The sequence below is a fragment of the Pipistrellus kuhlii genome, unplaced genomic scaffold (assembly GCF_014108245.1).
Source record: "Pipistrellus kuhlii isolate mPipKuh1 unplaced genomic scaffold, mPipKuh1.p scaffold_m20_p_4, whole genome shotgun sequence".
Classification (NCBI taxonomy): Eukaryota; Metazoa; Chordata; class Mammalia; order Chiroptera; family Vespertilionidae; genus Pipistrellus; species Pipistrellus kuhlii.
This window is the reverse complement of record NW_023425540.1, coordinates 65,969,398-65,993,385: the sequence shown is the minus strand read 5'-3', so window position 1 is coordinate 65,993,385 and position 23,988 is coordinate 65,969,398. Positions and strand designations below refer to the sequence as shown.

Genomic DNA, 23,988 nt, shown 5'->3' with positions numbered 1-23,988 from the left:
ACTAAATACCAAACTATGATGTGGTATTTGCAGATTTTTAATGCTTCCTGTAATACTTCCTACAACTTTTGTGATATTATACTTTGTTAGTACAGTTTTGGTAATATTATATTTAAGATCTTTTTTCTTGAAATATTAATGTTTATTGCACATAACATTAAAATTTTTTCTTAAAATATTTTTTAAAAAGAGATTAAAACAAATTTCTGTCCTGTCAATATATTTTTTAATTTAAGGCGAACATGTCTCCATACTATACTTCAACCTCAGAATACCAGACACAGCTACAAAAACATTCCCAGTTTCTCAAAAGAACACTGCATAACCAAAATTATTATATGTCGCACTCTGATCACTATGCTTAAAAGGTAAACAGGGGAAGAATGTAAAAGAAAAAAACAAGAAAAATAATAAAGGGGATAGTAACATAGCATGAATATGAACTAAAAAGATGACATATGTGAATATATGTAAGAAGGACAAAAGATAACATAATAAATGTTTACTAATGCATCAATGGTGTCAAGAGGGGAAAAAGGTTCCAAATCTGAAATAACATGACCTAACAGATACCACTTATGACAAGGAAACGTCAGCCTAGTGGAGTGGCTCCTGTTTTGACACAGTGGTTTATTTCCCGTAACATATTAGTTAAATATCATTCACTACCTCACTTGAGTGGACCTGCTCACCACAGGCTGCTGCATCAATAACACAGCATATGGGTGTTACTTACTACACTTCTATTCTTGTGCACCACCCCCACTCCCAACACCATCCAATGTCTACACCCTAGACCACTGAAATAGAACATGGAAAAAAATAATTCCAAAGAAACAAAAGTTGGCAATGCCCATTCAAACACTGTTCAGTCCCTGCATCCTGAATCTCCCCATTGTGATTCATACACACTAACTCCTCCTGTAGACATTTCATAATCAGGAGGGAAGCTTGTCATTCTAAGTTGGCTTTCTATGCAGATCAGCCTATAGAAAGAAAACATTACTTAAACTGATTTGGGTATTCTGAACCTGTAACAGTAAAATACTTCATTATAAAATTAGAAATTAACTCTTCTTAAATATTTCTGAGCTTGACTGATTGCATTAATTTATTAAATCTACCTCTGATTAACAGTGACGATGTCTGTGAAGAGATGACTTAACCAGATTTTCCGACATAAAGCCAAGAACCAGACCTTAAAACCAAGGTGAACCCCTCCAGGTAAATGCCAGACCAAACCCACAAGCCACTCAGCCAGTCTTAGAGACACCACAACCCTACTGTACATCTTACTTCCAGTGAAAATAAACATTTGTTGCAGTGAAATGTGGCCTATACTCACAAACATACTTTAAGTACAATTTTCTAGCTCATCCTAAAAGATTTTCTATTTTCCCCCACTTATCTTTTCTCTAATCATCATCTTTCATTACCTTAATACAGTGGTTATATTGGCAAGCACAAGATTGAGAATGGCAGGCAGACTGGAAAAACCCAGACATGGAAACCTGGCTGGCAAACCAGATAGAAAAGCTGTGCCAAAGAAAGTTATGTCTTATAAAAACTCCCAGATCCCAACTCTTTCAAAAACAGAGATGCCTTACAGCTGTCATTCCGGGCACATTTAGGAATTCAGAATAGTTCCATGGGAGTTTGCTTTCCTGCTGTTCTCCACCCACATCAAGAATTTCTGAATCCCCGAAAGCCAAGCAATAGCCAGCTTTACCATATATAAAATATCAGTTAAAAAAGAGATTTTGAAAGCTACCTGGAAATACTTTCAAAGATTATAATCCTAAATATTAAGGAAACTTTTGTTTAAATACTTGAATCAGAAAGAGAAATCTTGCTTCTAATTTTGATCTAATTAAAATGTCAATATACTAGCTTCCTTAAGTGAAAAATAGTGCCGAAATTCAAAAACTCAGTTCTATGGAGCTACCTAAGTAGAGGGATTGAGTTTCCATGGCACAGAAACAGAGAGACATCCTATACATTGCCATATACTTAAACACTCAGGTTATAAATATGAAAATAAAAAAGTAACTATCGAATAAAATATAAGTTAATCATTAAAGAAATAGGAATTAAGGAAAAATAAGACACACGAACTTACCAGTTTAATTGCCACATATTCGTTTGTATATAAATTTTTCCCTTAAAAAAGAAGGAAAAAAATGTCAAATTCTACCAGTAATTAATTCTTAAAGATATATTATGTAAAACTGTACTCTTGGTGGGGGGGAAGAGGGGGAAAACACAAATATATTTAGAGGAAACACAGGAGGTTTCTTCCAACTACTTAAGAAAAACCTCAATGATGAGGAAATACTACAACTCAATGACATATTTACTATTTCACCTGAATTCAGAGTAGAAAGTGATATTAATAAATACTTCAGCCCACTTACATAGATGAATAGAATCTTATTTTTTTGTAATATTGTACACAACTCATAATGTAATCAATAGTTAAACATATGCTAAACTATATTGTAAAACCAGAACTCATATAAAAACAGGAATATAAAATTCCTCTCCCAATCACCATCTCATATCATTATTTAATGTAATCTTATTGGGGTTCATATATAATCCAAGTAAATACAATGAATACCTGGAAAAAAATCTGTAATATATTAAAAACAGAAAAAGGTATTATCCAATAATTAGCTCTAATAAATTAGCTAACTACTTTGAGTGAAAAAAGTTATTAGCACCTTAATGTATAACCAAATTAAATTCCAATATTTTAAGAGTTAGATATAAGGCACAAAACAAGAAAAAATATTTTTTATTTTTTAATTATTTTTCAATTACAATTGACATACATTATATTTGTTTCAGTTGTACAACATAGTGATTAAACACTTATATGCCTTAGAAAGTGATCCCTCTCTAAGTGTAGTACCCATCTGAGACCATACATAGGTATTATATTATTAACTATATTCCCTATGCTGTACATTTATCCCCTTACTATTTTTACAACTGCCAATTTGTACTTCCTAATCCTTTCAATTTTTTCACCCATTACCCAGCTCCCTAATCTGGCAAACATTAATTTGTTCTCTGTATCTATGAGTTTGTTCCTGTTTTATTTTGTTTTTCAGTTCCCACATGTAACTGAAATCATATGGTATTTGTCTTAATTTGACTTCTTTTCACTTAGCATAATGTCATTGCAAATGGCAAAATTGCATTCTTTTTTATGGCTGAGTAATAATCCATAGTATATATGTTCCATAACTTCTTTATCCATTCTTCTATCATTGGACACTGAGGTTGTTTACATATCTTGACTATTGTAAATTATGCTGCAATGAACACAGGGGTGCACATATCTAAAATAATGTTTATTAGCCCAATATATAGAAGTTTTCAAAATACTAAAAAGTGGAAAAAAGTAAAAGGTCAGAAGATTTTTATACATATTTGATTACATAAAATATTTTACATTTCTGAATGTTGAAAAAAAATCTATCATATACAAAGAACAAATAAGTAACAAGCCAGAATAAAGATTTAACATTATTAAATAAATTATAATAATCTTTGCAATGGTGGATTGCAAATAATCTAAAAAAAAAAAAAAAAAAAAAAAAAGGCACAATGGGTAAGCATCCATAGCCCAAGTAAAATACTATGGAGAATTTTAAAAGCAGTAAATACATGAAGACAATTTGATATATAAATTAATGTTCCTTTGCAAGTATAGTAAAAAAGAATAAAAAATAGAATATGTGATTTCTGAATTTCTAGTACTTTTTTTCAATAAGCATGTATTAAATTTAGGGCAAGAAAACTTATTTTTCTTATTATTTTAAAGGACAGTATTTTGTTTTCACAACTGTTACAGTAAATAGCCCTGGTCGTATTGGCTACAGAACACAGAACAAGCAAGCATCAACTTTCACACGTGATTTTCCAGCATTAAGACACCTAACTTCTTTTTATAAAGCAGCTGACAAATAGCAGTAAAACTTCTAAGCAAAATTTCAGTCTCAGATATACTGCTGCTATTTTACAGTGGTGTTTGTTCATACAAATAGTATAATACTTTTCTGAGTTTTTATACCTATTTTATAAAAAGAAATCATAAAAAGCATTCATACTAATAAGTCTCATAAACCCATTACAGTTTGCAGAAAGATGGAACTTAATAGAAATACCAAAAGTGTCGCCTGTATTTACATACTTATTGATCCCATAAGTATTTGAAACATATACTAGAAAACATGTTTTTAATCCATTTGTTTAGCATTTATAATCTGTGACTTCTTATACATTTTCAAGAATATATTATGTATAAACTTGTAAGCTTCGTCTACAGTAAGTATCCAGTGAATAATTTAATGGTACACTAACTTAATCTTGAGGAACTTATGTCTATCAAAGAAACAATTCTATTTTAAGTTCAAAGATGAAATTTGTATTTTCTCAGAACATTATAATCTTTTCAAAGACAATTTTGTATTTGTTTATTCACATGTACATGAAAAGTAAATATTCATAGGGTAGTCAGATTAAATACAGATTCCATGGAACTTAACTTTACCAAATACTTCTAGAAGTAGTTTTTGTTGCATTTACATAGTCAACTATCTTTTATATCAAAGCAAAAAGCACTAAATCCTAAAAAGATCATCTTTTCTAGAACATTAGAAAAAATTTTGAGGGTTATATTTATAAACATCAACAAAAACTAAACAATACTACCAATGCATTTTTGTCACCTAGCATAGTTTGTTTTTAATCAATATTTGTTATGTGCATTAACAAACAAATGATGCACAAACTGTGTGTGTGTGTACAGTATGAATAAGAGAGAAGTGTGTATCTGTAGAGATAATACACTTAAGAGAAGGCTCCAAGTAACAGATTAGTTCCAGCTAAACTGGTTTTAATCCAATTTTAGAAGATATTCACAACAGAACATTATGCCATATTAAACTTGAAAAGCTGCTGTTATCAATTTTATGGTATATGAATGGTAATCATAAAAAACTATGTTCTACAGAAACAATGTATATGTTTATAACAGAAACTACTAGTTACCCACCAATATCCATGTGCCCTCTTCTATAATAGCATGCCTTCATTTTAAAATGGTCATCCAGCTAGAGACTACATTTCCAGCCTTTCACCTTGAGGGGCCAAGTGATAAAGTTCTGAATATGAGGTTTATCACTCCCCACTCCCAAGAATAAATGTGTGCTCTCCTGGCTCTTTTTTCTCCTTCGTGCTGGTTGGGAGGTGGCAACAACTGGAGCAATCCCAATTCCACAGATACTGAAGCCATATATTGAGGCAGAGGTACCCAGACAGCCCTGGGTGCTCTCCCTATGGTTTATATTATGTAAAAGGAAAATAAACTATTTTGCTTAACACCATTTTGCTATAGCATCATAGTCTATTCCTTACTATTACACTAGAGGCCCAGTGCACAAAATTCGTACACGAAGGGGGGTTCCCTCAGCCCAGCCTGAACCCTCTCCAATCAGGGACTCCTTAGGGGATGTCCGACCACCAGTTTATGGATCAGGCCTAAACCAGTCCATAAACCAGTGGTGGATCATCCCTCTTGCAATCTGGGACTGCTGTCTTCTAACCACTCACCTGCCTGCCTGCCTGATTGCCATTAACTCACCTCCCCTGCCAGCCTGATCTTACCTCCCAACTGCGTCTGCCTGTCTGATCACCCTTATCTGCTGGCCTGATTTTGTTCCTAAGTGCCCTCCCCTACCAGCCAGATCTCACCACCAACTACCATCCCAGGATGGCCTGATCTCACACCCAACTGCCCTCTCCTGCCGACCTGATTGCCCCTAACTGCCTCTGCCTTGGCCCCCACCACCATGACTTTGTCTGGAAGGAAGTCAGACGTCCAAAAGATGGCTGGTCAACCAGGTTAATTAGCATATTACCCTTTTAGTAGTATAGATTATATAGGATAGGATTGCTTAATGAGGGGGAGAGGGGGAGGTATGTGGGGGGAGAAGGAGGGGAGTCTTTTTCAGCAGGAGATGCTCTCAGCAAAAAACAAAACAAAACATAATCCCTATATCTGGACTGATAGCCAGCCATATGCAATATACTATCAAACTGGTCATGAAAAATTGAACCGCTTTCTTACACATTACACCAAAGAGTTGTTGTCCTTAAAACCCCTTCTCAGCCCCCACCTTAGGTTCTGGCTTCAGAGTTCACCCAGATTAGGTTCTGACTGGTCGGTTTCTATGCCAGCCAGCATCAAAAGCCCCGCCTCATAGGCAGTCATTGGCTCCTGGCACTTCACCCAGATTTGGTTCTGATTAGTCAGTTTCTAGGCTAGTCAGCATCTCTGGGCCTATATCTGTGCCTGATCAAAGAGGCGGGGCTGATCAGCAGCCCCTGAGGAGGCCTGGAGAGAAACAGAGGCATGACTGCTGGTGAAGCGGAGAGAGAAAGAGGGAGGCAATTGCTGATCAACAGCTGCCACCGAGGTTGAGGATCAGACCCTGCTTCTCTTTCTGCAGGCCTCTCTCTGGGCCTGATCCACAGCCCCCTTGGCAGTCAGTGCTGGGTCGCTGCGCCAATACCAGCTGCAGTCAGTGCTGGGTCCCTGCGCCAACACCAGCTGCAGTCTGTGCTAGGTCACCACAGCAATCCAGCAGTGACTTCCATTGTTTGGTCGATCCTTTGTCATTACAGACCGTGGCTTTTTATATATATAGATTTTTCAGATAAGTTTTATAATACACTTCAGTTAGGAGCAGTATAAAAATCAATAAACATAAAAATGATGAATATGCATGTTTATTTGATACTAGAGACCCAGTGCATGAAATTTGTGCATGGGAGAGAGAGGGAAGGGTGTTCTTCAGCCCAGCCTGCACCCTCTCCACTCTGGGATCCCTCAAGGGATATCGACTGCCTCTCACAATCCAGGACTGTTGGCACCCAATTGCTCGCATGCCTGCATTCCTGATTGCCCCTAACCACTTCTGCCTGCCAGCCTGATCACCCCCTAACCACTCCCCTGCCAGCCTGATTGATACCTAACTGCTCCTCTGCCAGCCTATTTGCCCCTAACTAAACCTCCCCTGCAGGCCTGGTCACCCCTAACTGCCCTCCCCTGCAGACCTGATCCCTCCCAACTGCCCTCCCCTGCAGGGTTGATGGCCTCCAACTGCCCTCCCTTGCACACCTAGTCCCTCCCACTGACCTCCCCTGATGGTCATCTTGTGTCCATATGGGGCAGGCAGTCATCTTTGACCACATGGGGGTAGGCATCTTGTGTGTTGGAGTGATGGTCAATTTGCATATTATTCTTTTATTAGATAGAATAGAGGCCTGATGCACGCTCCACTGTCAACTTTCCTTGCAGCCTCCCTGTGGCCCTGGCCCAGCCCCAGCCTCAGAAGCAAACCTCTGGTGCCTGAGGTCGTAGTTCCCAGTCTCTGGCATCTCCCTCTACCCCACCCCCGCCCCACTGCTCTGTTAAACAAAACCCTAGCATTGGAGCAGTCCCATGGGCACAGCTGTGCACAAGAGCTAACTCAGTGCACAGTTAGCACGCCCCAGGAGCCCTGGGCCAGCCAAGAGGTGATAGTGGCAGTCATGGAGGCAATGGCAGGTGGCTCAGCTTTGTTTTGAATAGATGGAAGAGGCCACCTATAAAGTAACCCAAATTATCAGATCTCCCTCCTCCCTATCTCGCCAAATCAAGAGGGAAGGGGTGATGGGCATGAAGGGAGGGCAGGTGAAGGGTGGAAGAAGAAGAAGATGAGGAAGGGGGCCAGTTGCATCCCACTGTCACAATGGGAAAGTGAAATGCACTAGTGCACCCAACCTCCCCCCACCTCTTCCCTTCTGTGCCTCCCCGGGAACACCAGCGCTGCACAGAGGAACTCTCCAGAAAAGGAGGGCGAAGCAGAAGCAGCACCAGAGTGGGCAGGGCTTGCCACTGCCACTGCTGCCACCACTGCCCAGGCTGCCTGAGCGAGCCCGTCGTGTGCCAGCAACCAAGAGAAGGAAGGCCTAGTGCATCAGGCTTCTAGTATATATAGAAATAAGGCTTGCAGACTTTTCAAGAATTCTTAAATATGAACAATACATTAAGAATTATGAGTTATCTTTATATAAAAGCCTAAGCGACCATCCATCAGCTCTGACACACAATGACCACCAGAGGGCAGACGCTCAACGCAGGAGCTGCCGAGCTGTGGTGACTTGGTAGCTGTGGTTCTCAGATGATACACCCAGAATCAGAGAGGAGGGATCCCAGTTATGGGGTGTGTCACCCAAAAACCACCTTCTCGCAATCTGTGATCCCTCAGAGGATGTCAAAGAGCCAGTTTCAGCCCCATCACCGCAGGCCAGGCCTGCACCAGTGCACCAGGCCTCTAATATAGAAATAAGAGACAAAACAAACACAAAAAAGAAGTTATGAAAACTGTGGCATACTTATGTCAAAAGTTATAATATCTTGTTTTAGATATGGTAATACATAAACCAATATATATAACACCCATGTGCTATGTTCTTTTATGTGATGGTTAGTCAGGTGTAGCCACAAGAGAGGACAAAGTAGAGGCTCAGAAAAATAAAGTTTATTATGCTCAAGGGTCCTAGTATAAGGGTTATGGAAGGCATCATGTTTCAGTCAGGGGAAAAAGACAGGAGCAGGGAGAGAGCTTAGGTTTTTCATTTCCAAGGAAAAGGCAAGGCAGGGCAGGATAAGTAGTTTAGAATTGGCTAATTTAAATAATTGTCATGCCAAAAAGTTCCGGTGGCCTCTGAGCTCTATAGATGGTCTCCAGTTGTCTTGTACCTGGCCAAGGAATGATTCAGAAAGAAGATTGCTTCCTGGAGTGTATAAGCCAAATAGAGGAGGTATAGCACTGGACTGTTTAGTTTGCAGATCAAAAACTTGCTCCCAACTAAAAATTGGCTAGCCCCAGGAAAAGCAATCTCTCCCCAGCCAGAAATGTTTGGCAAGATGTCAAATCATCTTAAATCATATACAGAATGTATAAGATGTATACAGAATATATAAAATATATACAAAAAATAACAAGTATATGTACAATACAACACTATATTTTGGCTAGCTATATTTCGTCGCATTCAATGCCTGTTAAAAACACTTCCAGGGGTTTTAGTTTACTGCCTAAGCTAGAAATACAACTACACAGAATGCAAGCCTTACCACCAATACATATAAATAAATAAATAAAATATTAATTCATTTTACAATAAAAAATAGATTAAAATGACAGTAAAAACATGTATCTACAATTAATTTTCACAGTATTCTTTAAAATGTTTACCTGATTTTATTTTAAAATGTCAAGGCCAATTTTTTTAATGTTCAACCTTATTTTTTTTAAATAATTACCAAGAAGTAGTTTCAACAGTAAAACTGTCTCTTCTTGGAGTATTTGAGGTTGTGCAAGTGCCACTCCTAGTTAGTGTCCAACAGTTTGAACACCAGGCAGTGTGGGGAACAGTCCTCAAAAAAGAACTGTCGAGCCCCAAATGCTAATAGCACCTTTGCTGAAAGCCACTTACCTAAAATAGGTATACCTTATACTCTTTCTTACCCAATACTAATCACAAAAGTTTTAGTGCCAGTAATCGAATGTTTGAGATGTCTCTATTAATGTGGATTTTGTTTTTTGTTTTTAATTTATCTTTATTGTTGACTAGAGGCCCAGTGCAGATTCGTGAACCCATGGGGTCCCTCGACCTGGCCTGCAGGGATCAGGCCAAAACCAGTTCTCCGATATTCCCCCAGGAGCCCCATATTGCTAGAGGGCTTTTCTCAGGTGACACACCCCAGAAATGGGCTTCCTCCTCTCTGGTTCCAGGTGCATCACCCGAGAACCTCAGCTGCCAAGTCACTGCAGCTTGGCAGCTCCTGCATTGAGTGTCTGGCCCCTGGTGGTCACTGCGCATCATAGTGACTGGTCAACCAGTTGTTCAGTCGGTCAGTTGCTTAGGCTTTTATATATATAGAACATAGAACTATTGGGTCGGCAACTAAGTAATTACGGGTCTCACACATATATGGCTTCAGTTGAATTTTTAGGTTTGCAGACGTAGTACAAATGTAAAACACATTTTGTTATTTGATAGTTGGCTATTCAGCTGTTAATCAGTAAAAAAGGTTTTTTGATCTGTTTTGTAGTTTTCGTTTGGCGTTCGTTGAAAAATGGAAAATCAAAAGGAACATTTTCGTCATATTTTGCTTTTTTATTTCCGCAAAGGGAAAAACGCATCGCAAGCTCATAAAAAGTTATGTGCTGTTTATGGTGACGAAGCCTTAAAAGAACGGCAGTGTCAAAATTGGTTTGCCAAATTTCGTTCTGGTGATTTTTCACTCAAAGATGAAAAACGCTCTGGTCGTCCAGTTGAAGTTGATGACGCCCTAATCAAAGCAATAATCAATTCGGACTGTCACAGTACAACACGTGAGATTGCAGAGAAGCTTCATGTATCACATACATGCATTGAAAATCACTTAAAACAACTTGGCTATGTTCAAAAACTCGATACATGGGCTCCTCACGAACTGAAAGAATCACAGTTAACGCAACGCATTAGCAGCTGCGATTTGCTAAAGAAACGTAATGAAAATGATCCATTTTTAAAACGACTGATAACTGGCGATGAAAAATGGGTTGTTTACAACAATATCAAGCGGAAAAGATCGTGGAGCAGGCCAGGTGAACCAACTCAAACAACATCAAAAGCTGATATTCATCAAAAGAAGGTTTTGTCATCAGTTTGGTGGGATTACAAAGGAATTGTCTACTTTGAACTCTTACCACCCAACCGAACGATCAATTCTGATGTCTACATTGAACAACTAATGAAATTAAACAATGCAGTTGAAGAAAAGCGGCCCGAATTGACAAATCGAAAAGGTGTTGTATTCCATCATGACAATGCAAGGCCACACACATCTTTGGTCACTCGGCAAAAATTAATGGAGCTTGGTTGGGATGTTTTGCCACATCCACCATATAGTCCTGACCTTGCACCATCTGATTACTTTTTGTTTCGATCTTTACAAAACTCCTTGAATGGTAAAAATTTCAATAATGATGATGATGTCAAATCGTACCTGATTCAGTTTTTTGCTAATAAAAACCAGAAGTTTTTTGAACGTGGGATTATGATGCTGCCTAAAAGATGGCAAACGGTCATTGATCAAAATGGGCAATACATTACAGAATAAAGTTATTTAGTTCCATGAAAAAAAAAAAAAAATTTTAAATCCGCAATTACTTAGTTGCCGACCCAATATATATGTCTCCCTTTTTTCCCCAGGAAAACTTCTAGCTGCCACTCACCCTCTACCCCAGGCCTTCACAACACTATTATCTGTATCCATGAGTTATGCAACAAGGTCTGCTTTTCTTAGCCTGGGTCCTGAAGCCAATCAGGCAAAGACTCAAAAGCATCTGGAGATCTGCCTCTGCCTGAAGGCTGATAGTTATTCTCAGTCTCTTAATGAGCCTCAACTCCAAAGGGTAGAGCAAGAGGGTTTACAATAGGGGTGTCGAACTCAATCAGAGAAGGGGCCAAAATCTAAAATCCATCCTAAATCGCGGGCCGAATGGTTTACTGAACAGTCATAAACTGTCATTATGATGGAAACGCAGCGGAGTGCAGTGATGACAGCGCGGTGCGGGCCACATTGCAAGGCCTGGCGGGACGGATTTGGCCCGCGGGCCTTGTGTTTGACACATGTGGTTTACAACAATTTCCCCCACTCCCACGCCCACCTTGGGCAAAAGCTGCCTGGATGGTAAAGGTCTGGCTGAGAAAGGTGTCCTCTGCAGTATGGGGGGGATGACTCAGTACAGGAAACCAGGTGGCTGGGCTGCCTTCTGAGCTCTGATCCCAGAGCCCCCAACCCTGGATCCTCTCACACAGCTCTACTTCACTGTATCCTCCTCCTGCTGGAGCTCAAGGTGAGTGGCTGCACACAAAATTTTGTGCATGACCCTTTAAGAAGGTGCCTGCATTTCCAGCTGTCTTTCTGACAGACACCAATTCCACTGCTTTTCACAACCAGATGTTATGTGGGCACTTTTCTCAGTTCTGGGTTGGGGGTCCCAGCTTGGGGTTTAGACCCAAGTGTTCTCAGTGTGAACGCCCACAGCTGAGATATCCTTCCAGAACTTCAGCTGCTGTCTGTGGGAGCCTGATCAGCCCACTCGTGCCTCTGCACTTCCTACCAGTCTCTATGTGGTCTCCACTTTATGTCTAGTTTTAAGGGTTCTCTCCAACTAGTCTTCAAGTTGATTTCCCAGGTGGTTTTTCTATATTTTAATTCCAGTTTGGTTCTGGGAGAGTGTCAGTGTAGCTTCCACTTAATCCACCACAATTATGAAAAAAACTAATGTGGTTTTTAAAAAAGCAATTTATAAACCAGCCCAGGCTAATGCTTCTCAGTTGTCAAAAACATCATCCAGCTCACCAAAGGGTCATGGGTTCAATTCCAATCAAGGGCATGTACCTGGCTTGCAGATTCAAATCCCCAGGCAACCAATCGATTTGTTTCTCTCCCATTGATATTTTGCTCTCTTTCTCTCTCTCCTTCCCTCCCACCCCCCTTTAAAGAAAAAACAATAGAAAAATATCCTTGAGTGAAAATTAATAAAACAAAAATAATCTGCGCTAATCAGTTTGGCTTAGTGGATAGAGCGTCGATCTGGGAACTGAAAGGTCCCAGGTTCATTTCCGGTCAAGGGCATGTACATTGGTTGCAGGCACATCCCCAGTAGGGAGTGTGCAAGAGGCAGCTGGTCGATGTTTCTCTCTCATCGATGTTTCTAGCTTTCTATCCCTTTCCCTTCCTCCCTGTAAAAAATCAATAAAATATATATTTTTTAAAAATCTAAACTAGCTTTTCACATTAGCATGTTTATCCAGGTATAGAAAAAATTATACTTATAATAACTTTTAATGCACTGAGAACTTATTTGGGGCCTTCAAAAATGGAATAAAATGTTCCTTTATTTAATAGTTGTTCAAGGGTAAACTGTATATTATAAATTTACATAAAGCATAGGTACACATAAAGATATAGATAGTATATTTAAATAAACATATGCAAATATTCAATAAACATCCACAGAAAGAATAGATACAGATAGAGAAATAGATAAGTAGATAATAGATGAATGGATGGATGGATGGATGGATGGATGAATCATCTTATTCCTATGCCTGCTTACAGACTGCAAAAGAGAGGGGAATTTAATAACTTTTTCATTTTATAGCATATATAGATTCAGTATATGGCACATATAATTTCTCATATTGCCCTGGTTAAAATGGTTCACTAGATATTTCTTGTGAATAGGTATACACACACACATATACATACACATATATACATACTGCAGGTATGTATATACATGTAGTTATTTTGAAATGAATTCTATGAAACCAGTTTTGAATAAAAATGTCTAAAGTACTATAGTATTATAGTCATGTACACAACAGATATAAATCCTACATAATAAAGAGGTAATAGGCAAACTGACCATCACTCCAACATACAAAATTGCCACCCCCATTGGACACAAGATAGCCACCACAAGATGGCCAGCAGAAAAGGGCAGTTGTAGGTGATCAGGCCAGCAAGGGATGACAATTGGGAGGAACCAGGTCTGGTAGGGCAGTTAGGGGTGGCTAGACCAGCAGGGAAGGGCAGTTGAGGGCAAGCAGGCCTATAGGGGAGGACAGTTGGGGGGGACCCAGGCCTGCAGGGGAGGGCAGTTAGGGGTGACCGGGACAGCAGAGGAGGGCAGTTAGGGGCAATCAGGCCAGCAGGGGAGCAGTTAGGCATCAATCAAGCTAGCAGGGGAGTGGTTATGGGGTGATCAGGCTGGCAAGCAGAAGCAGTTAGGGGCAATCAGGCAGGCAGGCAGGTGAGCACTTGGTAGCCAGCAGTCCGGATTATGAGAGGGATGGCCAATTGCCTGCTTGGGCCTGATCCCATTGGGCAGTCAGGCATCCCTTGAGGTGTCGCAGATTGGAGAGGGTGCAGACTGAGTTGACAGACACCCCCCGCCCCATGCATGAATTTTGTGCACTGGACTTCTAATATATATATAACAACATACATCTGTATAGCCACTATATATATATATATATATATATATATATATTTTTTTTTTTTTTTTAAAGAACCAATATTTTGATATTGCCTTTTAAAGGAGCAGAATTATTGCTTTCCTAAAATATGCAGGCAAAGTGCTGGTCCCTTCATATTGTCATCTAAATTTCATCTTCATAATAACCTAGAAAGTGGAAATAATCCCATTTCAAAGTTAAGGAATTTGAGGCCCCAAATGGTTACATAACTTATGTGTTCCATAATGGCAGGGACAATTTTTATATTTTTCCAGTGTATTATCGGTGCCTTATTATGTCTCGTACATGATAAATATGCAATGAATTTTGAATGGATGGATGGATGATGATGCTCAAAGATAGACAAGTAAATAAAATGATTTTTCTAAGTCCAAAGTCAGAAACAGTTTAAGAACTTCAAAATATCTAATTCAATATCCTTTAAAAAAAAATGTCAAACATGCACCCTTTAAAGTATTTGAGTACCTACTAAAATGCAAGAGTTCACCAGTCACATCATATTACAGCTATGTACAAAGTATGTCATTAGCTTTTACTAGCTTGCCTAATTTAAGATTTAAAGTACATTAAAAATGAAAAAGTAAGTATGAATTAGGGTATTTTACAAGATTAAAAAGAAAAGTAGTTGAGAAACACATAAATGAAATTATTTCTAACAACTAGGTTTGGATCTAAAAAAAATTTGTGAACAAGTTTTTTGTTGTTGTTGTTGTTTTTCCTAAATTTTCCATTATTTGTGGTCCACTGACCAGAGCTATCAAGGGACCTCAATACTGACTCTCATATAGCCATGTTGCCTTCCTTCTTGTTTCTCTTGTTCAAGAAACACAGCCACATCTCCAATGAGTTAAAAACCTAGGTTTTGGTCCTGAGTTTGTCATTAAATCACTGTGTTACATCTGGCAGGTAAGCTTCCCTTGACTTTCAATTTCCTTAAATGTAGGCAGGAAATTTAAACGTATCAATGTTTCTCAAACATGCTTGATTATAAGAATACCAGTGGCCCAGTGCACGAAATTTGTGCACAGGGGTTGGGAGGATGCCCTCAGCCCAGCCTGCACACGCTCCAATCTGGGACCCCTCGGGGGATGTCTGACTACCGGGGGATGTCCCTGTGGGATAGGGCCTAAAACCAGCAGTCGGACATCCCTCTCACAATCCGGAACCGCTGGCTCCTAACTACTCACCTGCCTGCCCAATCACCTCTAAACAATCTGCCTGCAGCCTGCTCATCCCCAAATGGCCCCTGCCAGTCTGCACACCCTCAACTGCCCCCCGCTGGCCTGATTGCCCCAAAATGCCCTTCCCTGCCAACCTCATGGCCCTTAACTGCCTTCTCCTGCCAGCCTCATGGTCCCCAACAGCCCTCCTGTTCTGGCCTCATGACCCCCAACTTCCCTCCCAGACCTACCCAGCCAGAGGCCCTCCACAGCCGGGCAAAGAATGCTTGTCTCATCGCCGGAGCACCAATGCAAGAGTTCTGTGCCCGGCTAATGCCACTGGAAGACAGCCAGGCCGCCCGCCACATACTGTCATCGCATGCAATTGGCTTGGTTACATCATAAATTCCACTTCCAACTCCATTCAGTAGGAAATGTCAACTACCTGGAACTTATGGAATAATGCCTGCTGATTCCCTGTAGATGTCTGAGATGCATATGTGGAAAAAAGTAGGATGTGTGTGTCATATATTTATCTATCTATCTCACAGATGTGCATGCATGTGTGTGCCAAGGATAAAGGACACACAAAATTAAGAGAGTTGACAGCTACACCTCAGGAGCAATGACTGGCAGGAGACTGGCTCTTGACTATAACTTCTCAAACCTATCACAATACATTTACAGGACGCATCCCGCCTGTCATGCTACCTGCTGACAGGAGGCTGGCTTCTTCACTGCAGCTGTTTCATGTGGGTCCTTTTACCCCTGACCTCCCAGCATCCTCGGCCAGTATGTCAGGCATGCTGGTCGTTCACAGGGGGCCATAGCCACAGGCTGTGCAGGCGCCTGAGCTGTCTTCTTAATCACTCAGTGTGGGCAGGCAGAGCCGCCCGAGAGGCTGGCCTCTCCCATGGACACACAGCGGCAGGGAAAGCAGGAGTGAGAGGCCCTCTATACAATGGGTGCTCCCGAGAGCTCCCACTCCTGCCAGGTGAGCTTGTGATCCTCCCAGGTGGGAAGTGAAGCTGAGCGGCTGTGAAAGGTAGGGTCCTCCCAAAAAGGCGACCATGAGGCAGCAGGTAGTACAGGCTTTCCACTGCGTGCGTGGTTTCTGAACTGCATCACCTGGACCTCCCGCCTCTTTAACAGCATGAGACTCAGAGGGCTGTGCCATAGACTCTGCTCTCTGAATGAAATGGCAAGGCGATCATCTGGCACAGGCGTCTTCAAACTACGGCCCGCGGCCACATGCGGCCCGCAGAGGAGTCTGATCTGGCCCGCCAGGTTTTTTGGGCAGTGAGCGCAGCCAAGGTGTTACAGTAGGAATTAGTAGTTCATATAGTCCGGCCCTCCAGCTCTCTGAGGGACCGTGATCTGGCCCCCACTTTAAAAAGTTTGAGGACCCCTGATCTGGCACTACTGGAGGCTGCACTTGGGGCTCCATGAATCATCCTGTCCTTGACCCGCCAAGGGCTGTGAGGCCTGCCAGGTGCCCTGCAGGGCTGCTCCTCCAGACTGCATCAGGCCTGAATGGAAGGCCCTCCCTCCTAGGCTGGGCCCAGAAAGTTTGCCTCATCACCATAGCAATGAACCAAGCATTCCACCAGGCTGCTGCTCACACTGCTTGCTCTCAGCAGCTGCTCCCCCCACCCCCACCCCGGGCCTGGGGGACTCCGGAGGGGCTGAGAGGATTGGGCGCCACCATCTTGGGGCTATGGGCACCACCATCTTTGTGATGGAGTGATGGTTAATTTGCATATTACCCTTTTATTAGATAGTTTACTGAAACAGTATTTTGTGTCCCCCACTCTGAATATACTTGGGGGAGGGAGAGTGAATATATTACCATGTAAATTTTATGATTTTTAAGCCATACATATTCTGCCAAAGTAATCAGTTACTAAATGTTTTCAAATCTGAAAAAGTAGCCTAAATATCATTACTAAGGTATACACTGAAAGGTCTTTCCTGGCACCTATTTCAGCCTGCTTGGACTTTATCATTTACCTTTTTTTTTTTTCATATGCTGAATGGCTAATCTCAAGTAAATAAATATTCATAAATTAGGAAATTCCTTATAAATAAATATTCAAGTACATAAAAAATTTACAACATTCATATTCTTTAAAATTATTGCAATAAATTAAATAACTAATTCATTTTCATTAGAAAGTATCTTTCCTTTTTTTAAAAAAAATACTTGCAACATAAAGGAATAAACAAAAGAATCTTACCTAATCGTAATTCTCCAAAATTTCCACATCCAATTTTTTTTCCAACTCTAAAGTTAGGTCCAACCATTAAAACTCCAGAGGAGGAAGACCCAGGTCCTCGAGTGTTGTGTCCCGACCGACCACTAGGTCGTGCCATTCTATCATCTGATTTGTCCTTGTCTTTCTTTTTATTATCCATATCAAGTTTGCGGTACTCCACTTTGAATTCTTTAATCAAGACAAGCACGCTGAAATAGGGTATTGTGACAGCAGGTACATCACTAGGTAACTGTACCAGGCAGGTAATGTTAACATTCAAATTGCAGTAGGTAGTCAATTAACTGGTGCGTGTTCATCCCATTCGTAAGATTTTTCTCAGTTGTCTTTTCAGCAAAATATGTCTTCAATATTTTCTTTTCAATGATGTGTGCTGATCTTGACAGAGAACTAAAATAATTAGAAAAGAAAATTAGTCAACTTAGAGTATTAAAAAATATATGTTGGGGAAGTTAATAACACAAGTTCAGACAATGGATTATTGCTATTTACTGATGCTCACTATAAACCAAACCACAGTCGACTCAAATTAACCATTATTCTTTATTTCTATAAAGAATATACAGAAAGTTCACAAAAACAAAAGAAAAGAATTAGGGATTCAGTTACTTCTTAAAATTAAAAGAGTAACAAAAATGCATTGAGTGTTTCATAAGCCAATATACATTCACTAACTTAGACCTTCCCACATAAAATCACTTCAATTAAAAAAAAAAACTGTAAAAATTCCAGGAAGTTACTGTAAGATTTTCAATTTAAAAAAAAAAAAAAAAAAGAGAATAGTTTGCAAATTGATAAAAAGTCTTAATAAAAATATCTTCCACATGTTCAAACAATTTCCAAAGTCTTCATCAATTATATATTCTCATTTGATCTTCATTTATTCAAATATTTATTACCCACCAGCTGTACATGGGAATGGTATTCAGAATTGATAATACAAAGATCATTCTTGGTACCTATCAAGAAAGAGAATTAATTTTTATGTAACATCTGAACTAGGCCTTAAAAAAATAAGTATACAGTAATTTGGCAAGGTTAAGAAATGTTGGCAGTCAGCAGCCTTATTAGGCAGAGAAGGTAGGTTTTTAATTTTCTAATATACTGATGAAAACACTAAAGCTCAAAGAAAAATTTCAAAGCTTTTGGAGACTTCTGCCCCATTCATGTTCTCTAGAAATTTCACCCATTAACCAAATCTCAATTCTGCAGTAAATTTGCAAGCTTAAATGTGCCTATTTTTGCTTGAACAATTTGATTCCTATTATTTGCAATTAAAGATACTTTGACTGAAATAGATACTCACTAGTATAGAAACTAGGATCAATATCAAGGCCTTTTTATTCCTATTTCAAAGTTATTATATAATGCAATCATAACAAGTGTTTAAACAAAAAGTATTTTCTGATTTTCAGCAACCCCCACCCAAATATGACATATATATACATGTCATATTTATATATATGTCATATATATATACATATATATGTGTGTGTGTGTGTGTATATATATATATATAAAACATTTAACATACTCTATTTTGCAGGTGAAGCTGTAAACATCTGTTTGGTATATATAAAACAGAATTGAGTGTGACATACACATACTGTTTATTTTGTTTTCTGCCATAATGGAGTAACTGGATACTGAACTTCCCTTCCTGCTAAAACTATAAAACTGGACAAAAACATATGAAGCACTTGCTTTAAAGCATTGGATACTGGCAGGGAAGACTGATCTTTGAAAAATGAGAAACAGGAAAGGTGGGTCTCACCTTCGCCCAAGCTGTCTAACTAGGAACAATTACTGACTCCAGCCCAGGCAGATGAAGCCCAGGCAGCAAACAGTGATCACAGATCAGTGTTTGGAGATGTTAAAGTGAGTGGAATTTGTAGAACATGATGCTGAAGATGAGGCAGTTGTGCAGTTTGGGGGTTAGGGAATGGAAAGGCAGAAGGCTAGGCTACATATGTGAGGGGCAATATTCTGAAATACCTAGCAGACAATGGCTACTAATGGGACAAATGAAGAACAGAGACACTAAAGGCTGCTCTGTGCTGGAAGACCTTAAAGTTCTTATCTGGTCATGAGGAACCTCATTAATATCCCAGGAATTCAGATGAAACACCACAAAGAATAAGTCTTAAGAGTAAAGACCATAACCTAAAGGAGTGATTTTCACCCTTTACATCTCATGGCACACATAAACTTAATTACTAAAATTCTGCGACACACCAAAAAAATATATTTTTTTGCCGATCTGACAAAAAAAAAAGATATAATTTTGATTCATTCACTCCAGATAGCTATTGTTGTGTTGGCTATTGTCATTTTTTTTGACAATCTAAGGGAAAAGAGATCAGTGCCCCTGACTTAATAGAGAGTATGGAATGTTTTAAAAATTCTTGTGGCACACTGGCTGAAAATCGCTGACCTAGAGAAAGAACTACTATAGACTGTTCCAACTGAAGCCTAAAAGCAAGCCTAGACAGGATTGAGAATAGCTCCAATTAGATTAACTGCATTCAGAACATATTTCAACATACTTTTTTTAAAATGTTATTTTCCTTTTTTTTTTTAACTTAATGTAGTTATATTAGTTAACAAAATTATATAGGTTTCTGGTACACAATTCCGCAACACATCATTTGTACAATGTATTGTGTATTCAAGTCTCCTTCCATCTCATTTATCCCTTTCTATACACTTCTCTTCCTCCACCTCCCTCTATTCCCTTCCATCCCCTTCTCCTGCCCCCAGCAATCACCACTGTTATTTGTGCCCAAGAGCTTTTCCTTCTTTTTTTCTGAATTCCTCCACTTCACAACCCACCCAACCCCTCAGAGTTGTCAGCCTGATCTCTATCTGTAACTCTGTCTTTACTTTGCTTGTTAGTTCATTTGTGCGTCAGAATGAGAAATTATTTCAACATACTTGAAAAGACAAAAAAAATCAAGACTCTCAACAATGTTCAATTCATAATGTCGATATACAGCTAAAAAGTACCAGACATGCAAATAAGCAGTGAATGTACCCACAACTGGGAAACAAAGAAAACAGATTCCAAGATTACTCTACTACTAAAATTAGAAAACAGGATTTTAAAACTATTAAACAGTTGATAAAGCCCTATTAAATTAAAGAAATGGAATGAAGCCGAACTCATTAGGATATCATCTATGAATGAAGAAGAAGAAGAATCAAAGTATATACAGTTGTACCTTGAACAACATGAGTGGCTGGAGGTGCCAAATATCTATGAATTATCTACAGTCAGCCCTCCCTCCACCTGTGCAGAGAAATTGAACTACAAGGGTCAATTAAGAAAAATCCAAGTACAAGTTCCAAACTGCATTGTTCAAGGGGCCAACTGTACTAGTTAGTTAGTGAGAAATGAAGCTGTTTTCTACTTTACTCCATCTAGTTCACCACATTCAGGAAACTGTCCATAAACTTATAAAAAGTTTTTCGTTTTTTAAATATTTTTAACAAATTGTATTTTATTAAAATATTTTCTTACTAGGAATCTCAAATAATGCTAATACTTTCCTTATGATAGTACCTACCAAATAATATTAGAATTGCCTAGACCTGGAGAGCATTATGCTGAGCAACATAAGCCAGTCAGAGAAAAATAAGTATCATAAGATCTCACTCAAATGTAGAATCTAATTAAATAAATAAACTAATTATCAAAAATAGACCCACTGTCACAGAAGCATGAACAGACTGCTGAACCTCAGAGAGAAGGCAGGGGAGGGTGGGTGGGAAGAGATCAATCAATGAACTTGTATGATATCGATATATGCATAACCCATGGACACAGACAATGGGGTGGGGAAGGCTTGGGGGAGGGGGAAGCAGGCTGGAAGAGGTTAATGTAGTAAAAAGAAGGACCTATGTAATACTTTCAACAACAAAGATTTTAAAAAAAAAACAAAAAACAGAATTGCCTTCAAGTTTGTCCATAGCCATGGTCAGCAAACTCCAGTCAAACTTCAGGCTTACTCCGGCCTGTTGCCTATTTTGTACAAGCTACAAACTAAGAATGATCTTCACATTTTTATATGGTTTGGGAAATAAAAGGATTATAATATTCCTAGACACATGAAAATTATATAAAATTCATAATTTTAGTGTTCATAAATAAATTTTTATGAAGATGAATCCATGCTAATTTGTTTATATATTGTTATGGCTGCATTATGCTGTAAGAGAACAGTTGAGTAGTTGCGAGAGATCCTATGTGGCACTCATCATTTTACACTGCTGCCCAGCATATCACAAACTGCAGTAACTACCATGCTTTTAAATGGAGTGTAGATTATGTATTTCAAGTTAGATGGCAAAGTGTTGTGTTTATTATATAATGACACTACACTAAAAAATACAATATACTTGGACTCAAAAGTATTAGTATTCTATTGTTGCATAACAAATTATCAAAAACTTAGCAGCAATACACATTTATTAGCTCACAATTTCCGTGGATCAGAAGTCTGGATATGGCTCAGCTGAGTTATTTGCTTGAGTTTTCACAGGCTTCATTCATGGTATCAGCCAGACTGCATTCTCATCTGGGGACTAAAGTTGGAAAGAATCCTCTTGCATGTTCCTTCAGATTGTGGGCAGAATTCATAACCTTGCAGTGTGTGAATGAGGGGCCCAGCTTTTTGCCAGCTCTCCAGATGGAAGCCACCCTCAGGTCCTACAGGGTACCTGCAGTTGCTAGAAGCTGCTTACAGTTCCTTGCCACAAGGGTTTCTCTGACATGGACACTTGGGTACTTCTTCAAGCCCACAAGAAGAAATTCTGGCTCCAATATTTTAAGAGTAACTCTTACATAAGGTAACATAACCTTCCCTCATACTTAAGTCCCAATCTTTGAACCCTTCTCCCAGATCTTGGGATCTTTGCTATCCAGACCTCTTTGATGCTGCCTGTCTAATACTAACTAGAAAGAGCACAGAACTAGGGGGGGGAAAGAGTCTTGGAATCCCAAATAATTATAAAACTTTAGACAAGGCTTAATCTGTCTAATCTTATTTTAGTGATTTTAGTGATTGTAAAATAGGAGGATTAGACCCGGAGATTTCTAAAGATACTTTTATATTATGCACAATATGATAATTACTTATTATATCTGATTACAAGAACTCTTATTTTATGTAACTGTGATCTTTGAACCTAGCACACTGCTGGGCCCTAGGTCAGTCAACAGCTATCATAGAATCATAAAGAAATTATTTCCATCTCTAAACATTTCTAGGCTTCAGTTGCATGATTTCTAGCTAAAGCCCTCCCGGTTACTTATCATTAAACCCCATAACAGGCTCTTCATTCACCTGAAGCACATCACCAACCCCACATATGCCAACCAAAGTGCGACAAGCATTCCTAAGTCACTTCCTGGATGAGATGGCATTCCCTTGCCTGAATTATTCTTCTAATACTGTCTATATTTCTGCCTTTCGTACTGATTCATCCTAATGCCAAAGAAAACTCAGTTCTAAAAACTAGATATTCTTTTAGTTATAACTGATACCTGAAGCCTCAGAGTCACAAATCCAAATGCCTAAATGGCAAAACAGATAACATAAATGAATGAAACAAGCAAAGTGTAAGACAATAAGGAATATTGGACCCTAGCCGGTTGGCTGTGGATAGAGCTACAGCCTGCAGACTGAAGAGTCCCAGGTTCGATTCTGGTCAAGGGCACATGCCCAGGTTGTGAGCTCGATCTCCAATGGCGGGGGGTGGAGGGGAGGCTTCAGGAGGCAGCCAATGATTCTCTCATCATTAATGTTTCTATCTCCCTCTTCCTTCCTATCTGAAATCAATAAAAAATGTATTTTTTTTAAAAAGGAATATTAGGAGCTATGGCAAACTGGAAAGCAATTACCCCATTTTAAAAAGGGCAGACATTACTCAGCCGTAAACAACTATTACCATTCAAGAATACTAGATATTCCAATTTTTCAATAAAATCCAGTAACCTAGATTTTTTATTTAAATTCTCTTCAGTTGCCCTTTGCTGAGCACTTACTCTGCTAAGTACTTAGATTAAGTCATCAATTCTCACAATCATAAGATACTATTGCAATCCCTAATTTTACCAATAAAAACCCTATAATTTAGAGAAATTACACTATTTGACCAGCATCATAAAATTACTAAGTGCTGTAAAAAGAATATGATTAAAAAGAATTGTATTCCTGATGTCATATTCTTATCCACTTTACCTCTAGTTTTTTTCTTGCTAATTTTGTGACCTCCCTGTGCTTGTCTATGTAGATCTGCAGTATAGATCAGCTCCCCTTGCCAGCCTATACTATAAGTATATACCACACTTCAGTGTTGCCAGCTGATAATATAAATGTATATAACACCTC

The 23,988-nt window shown here is 39.1% G+C and overlaps 1 protein-coding gene across 18 annotated transcripts in view; it reads right to left on the bottom strand.

The window, feature by feature from the left end:
- Nucleotides 1-23,988, bottom strand: part of CSNK1G3 (casein kinase 1 gamma 3) — a 106,115-nt gene that overhangs the window by 58,069 nt on the left and 24,058 nt on the right. For 13 of the 18 annotated variants that reach the window (XR_004982865.2, XR_004982864.2, XR_004982866.2 and 10 more), the window contains exons 2-3: nt 17,561-17,986; nt 2,120-2,160 (exon numbers count right to left, since the gene is read on the bottom strand). Coding sequence is in view for 13 of the 18 variants with exons in the window: in XM_036409368.2 (XP_036265261.1) it covers nt 2,120-2,160; nt 17,561-17,738 (219 nt within the window). In the remaining 5 variants the exon portion in view is untranslated. Of the gene's footprint in view, nt 1-1,411; nt 1,537-2,119; nt 2,161-17,560; nt 17,987-22,075; nt 22,226-23,988 lie in introns of those variants that run through there. The other 5 variants (XM_036409369.2, XM_045571888.1, XM_036409377.2 and 2 more) reach the window with 5 other exon arrangements.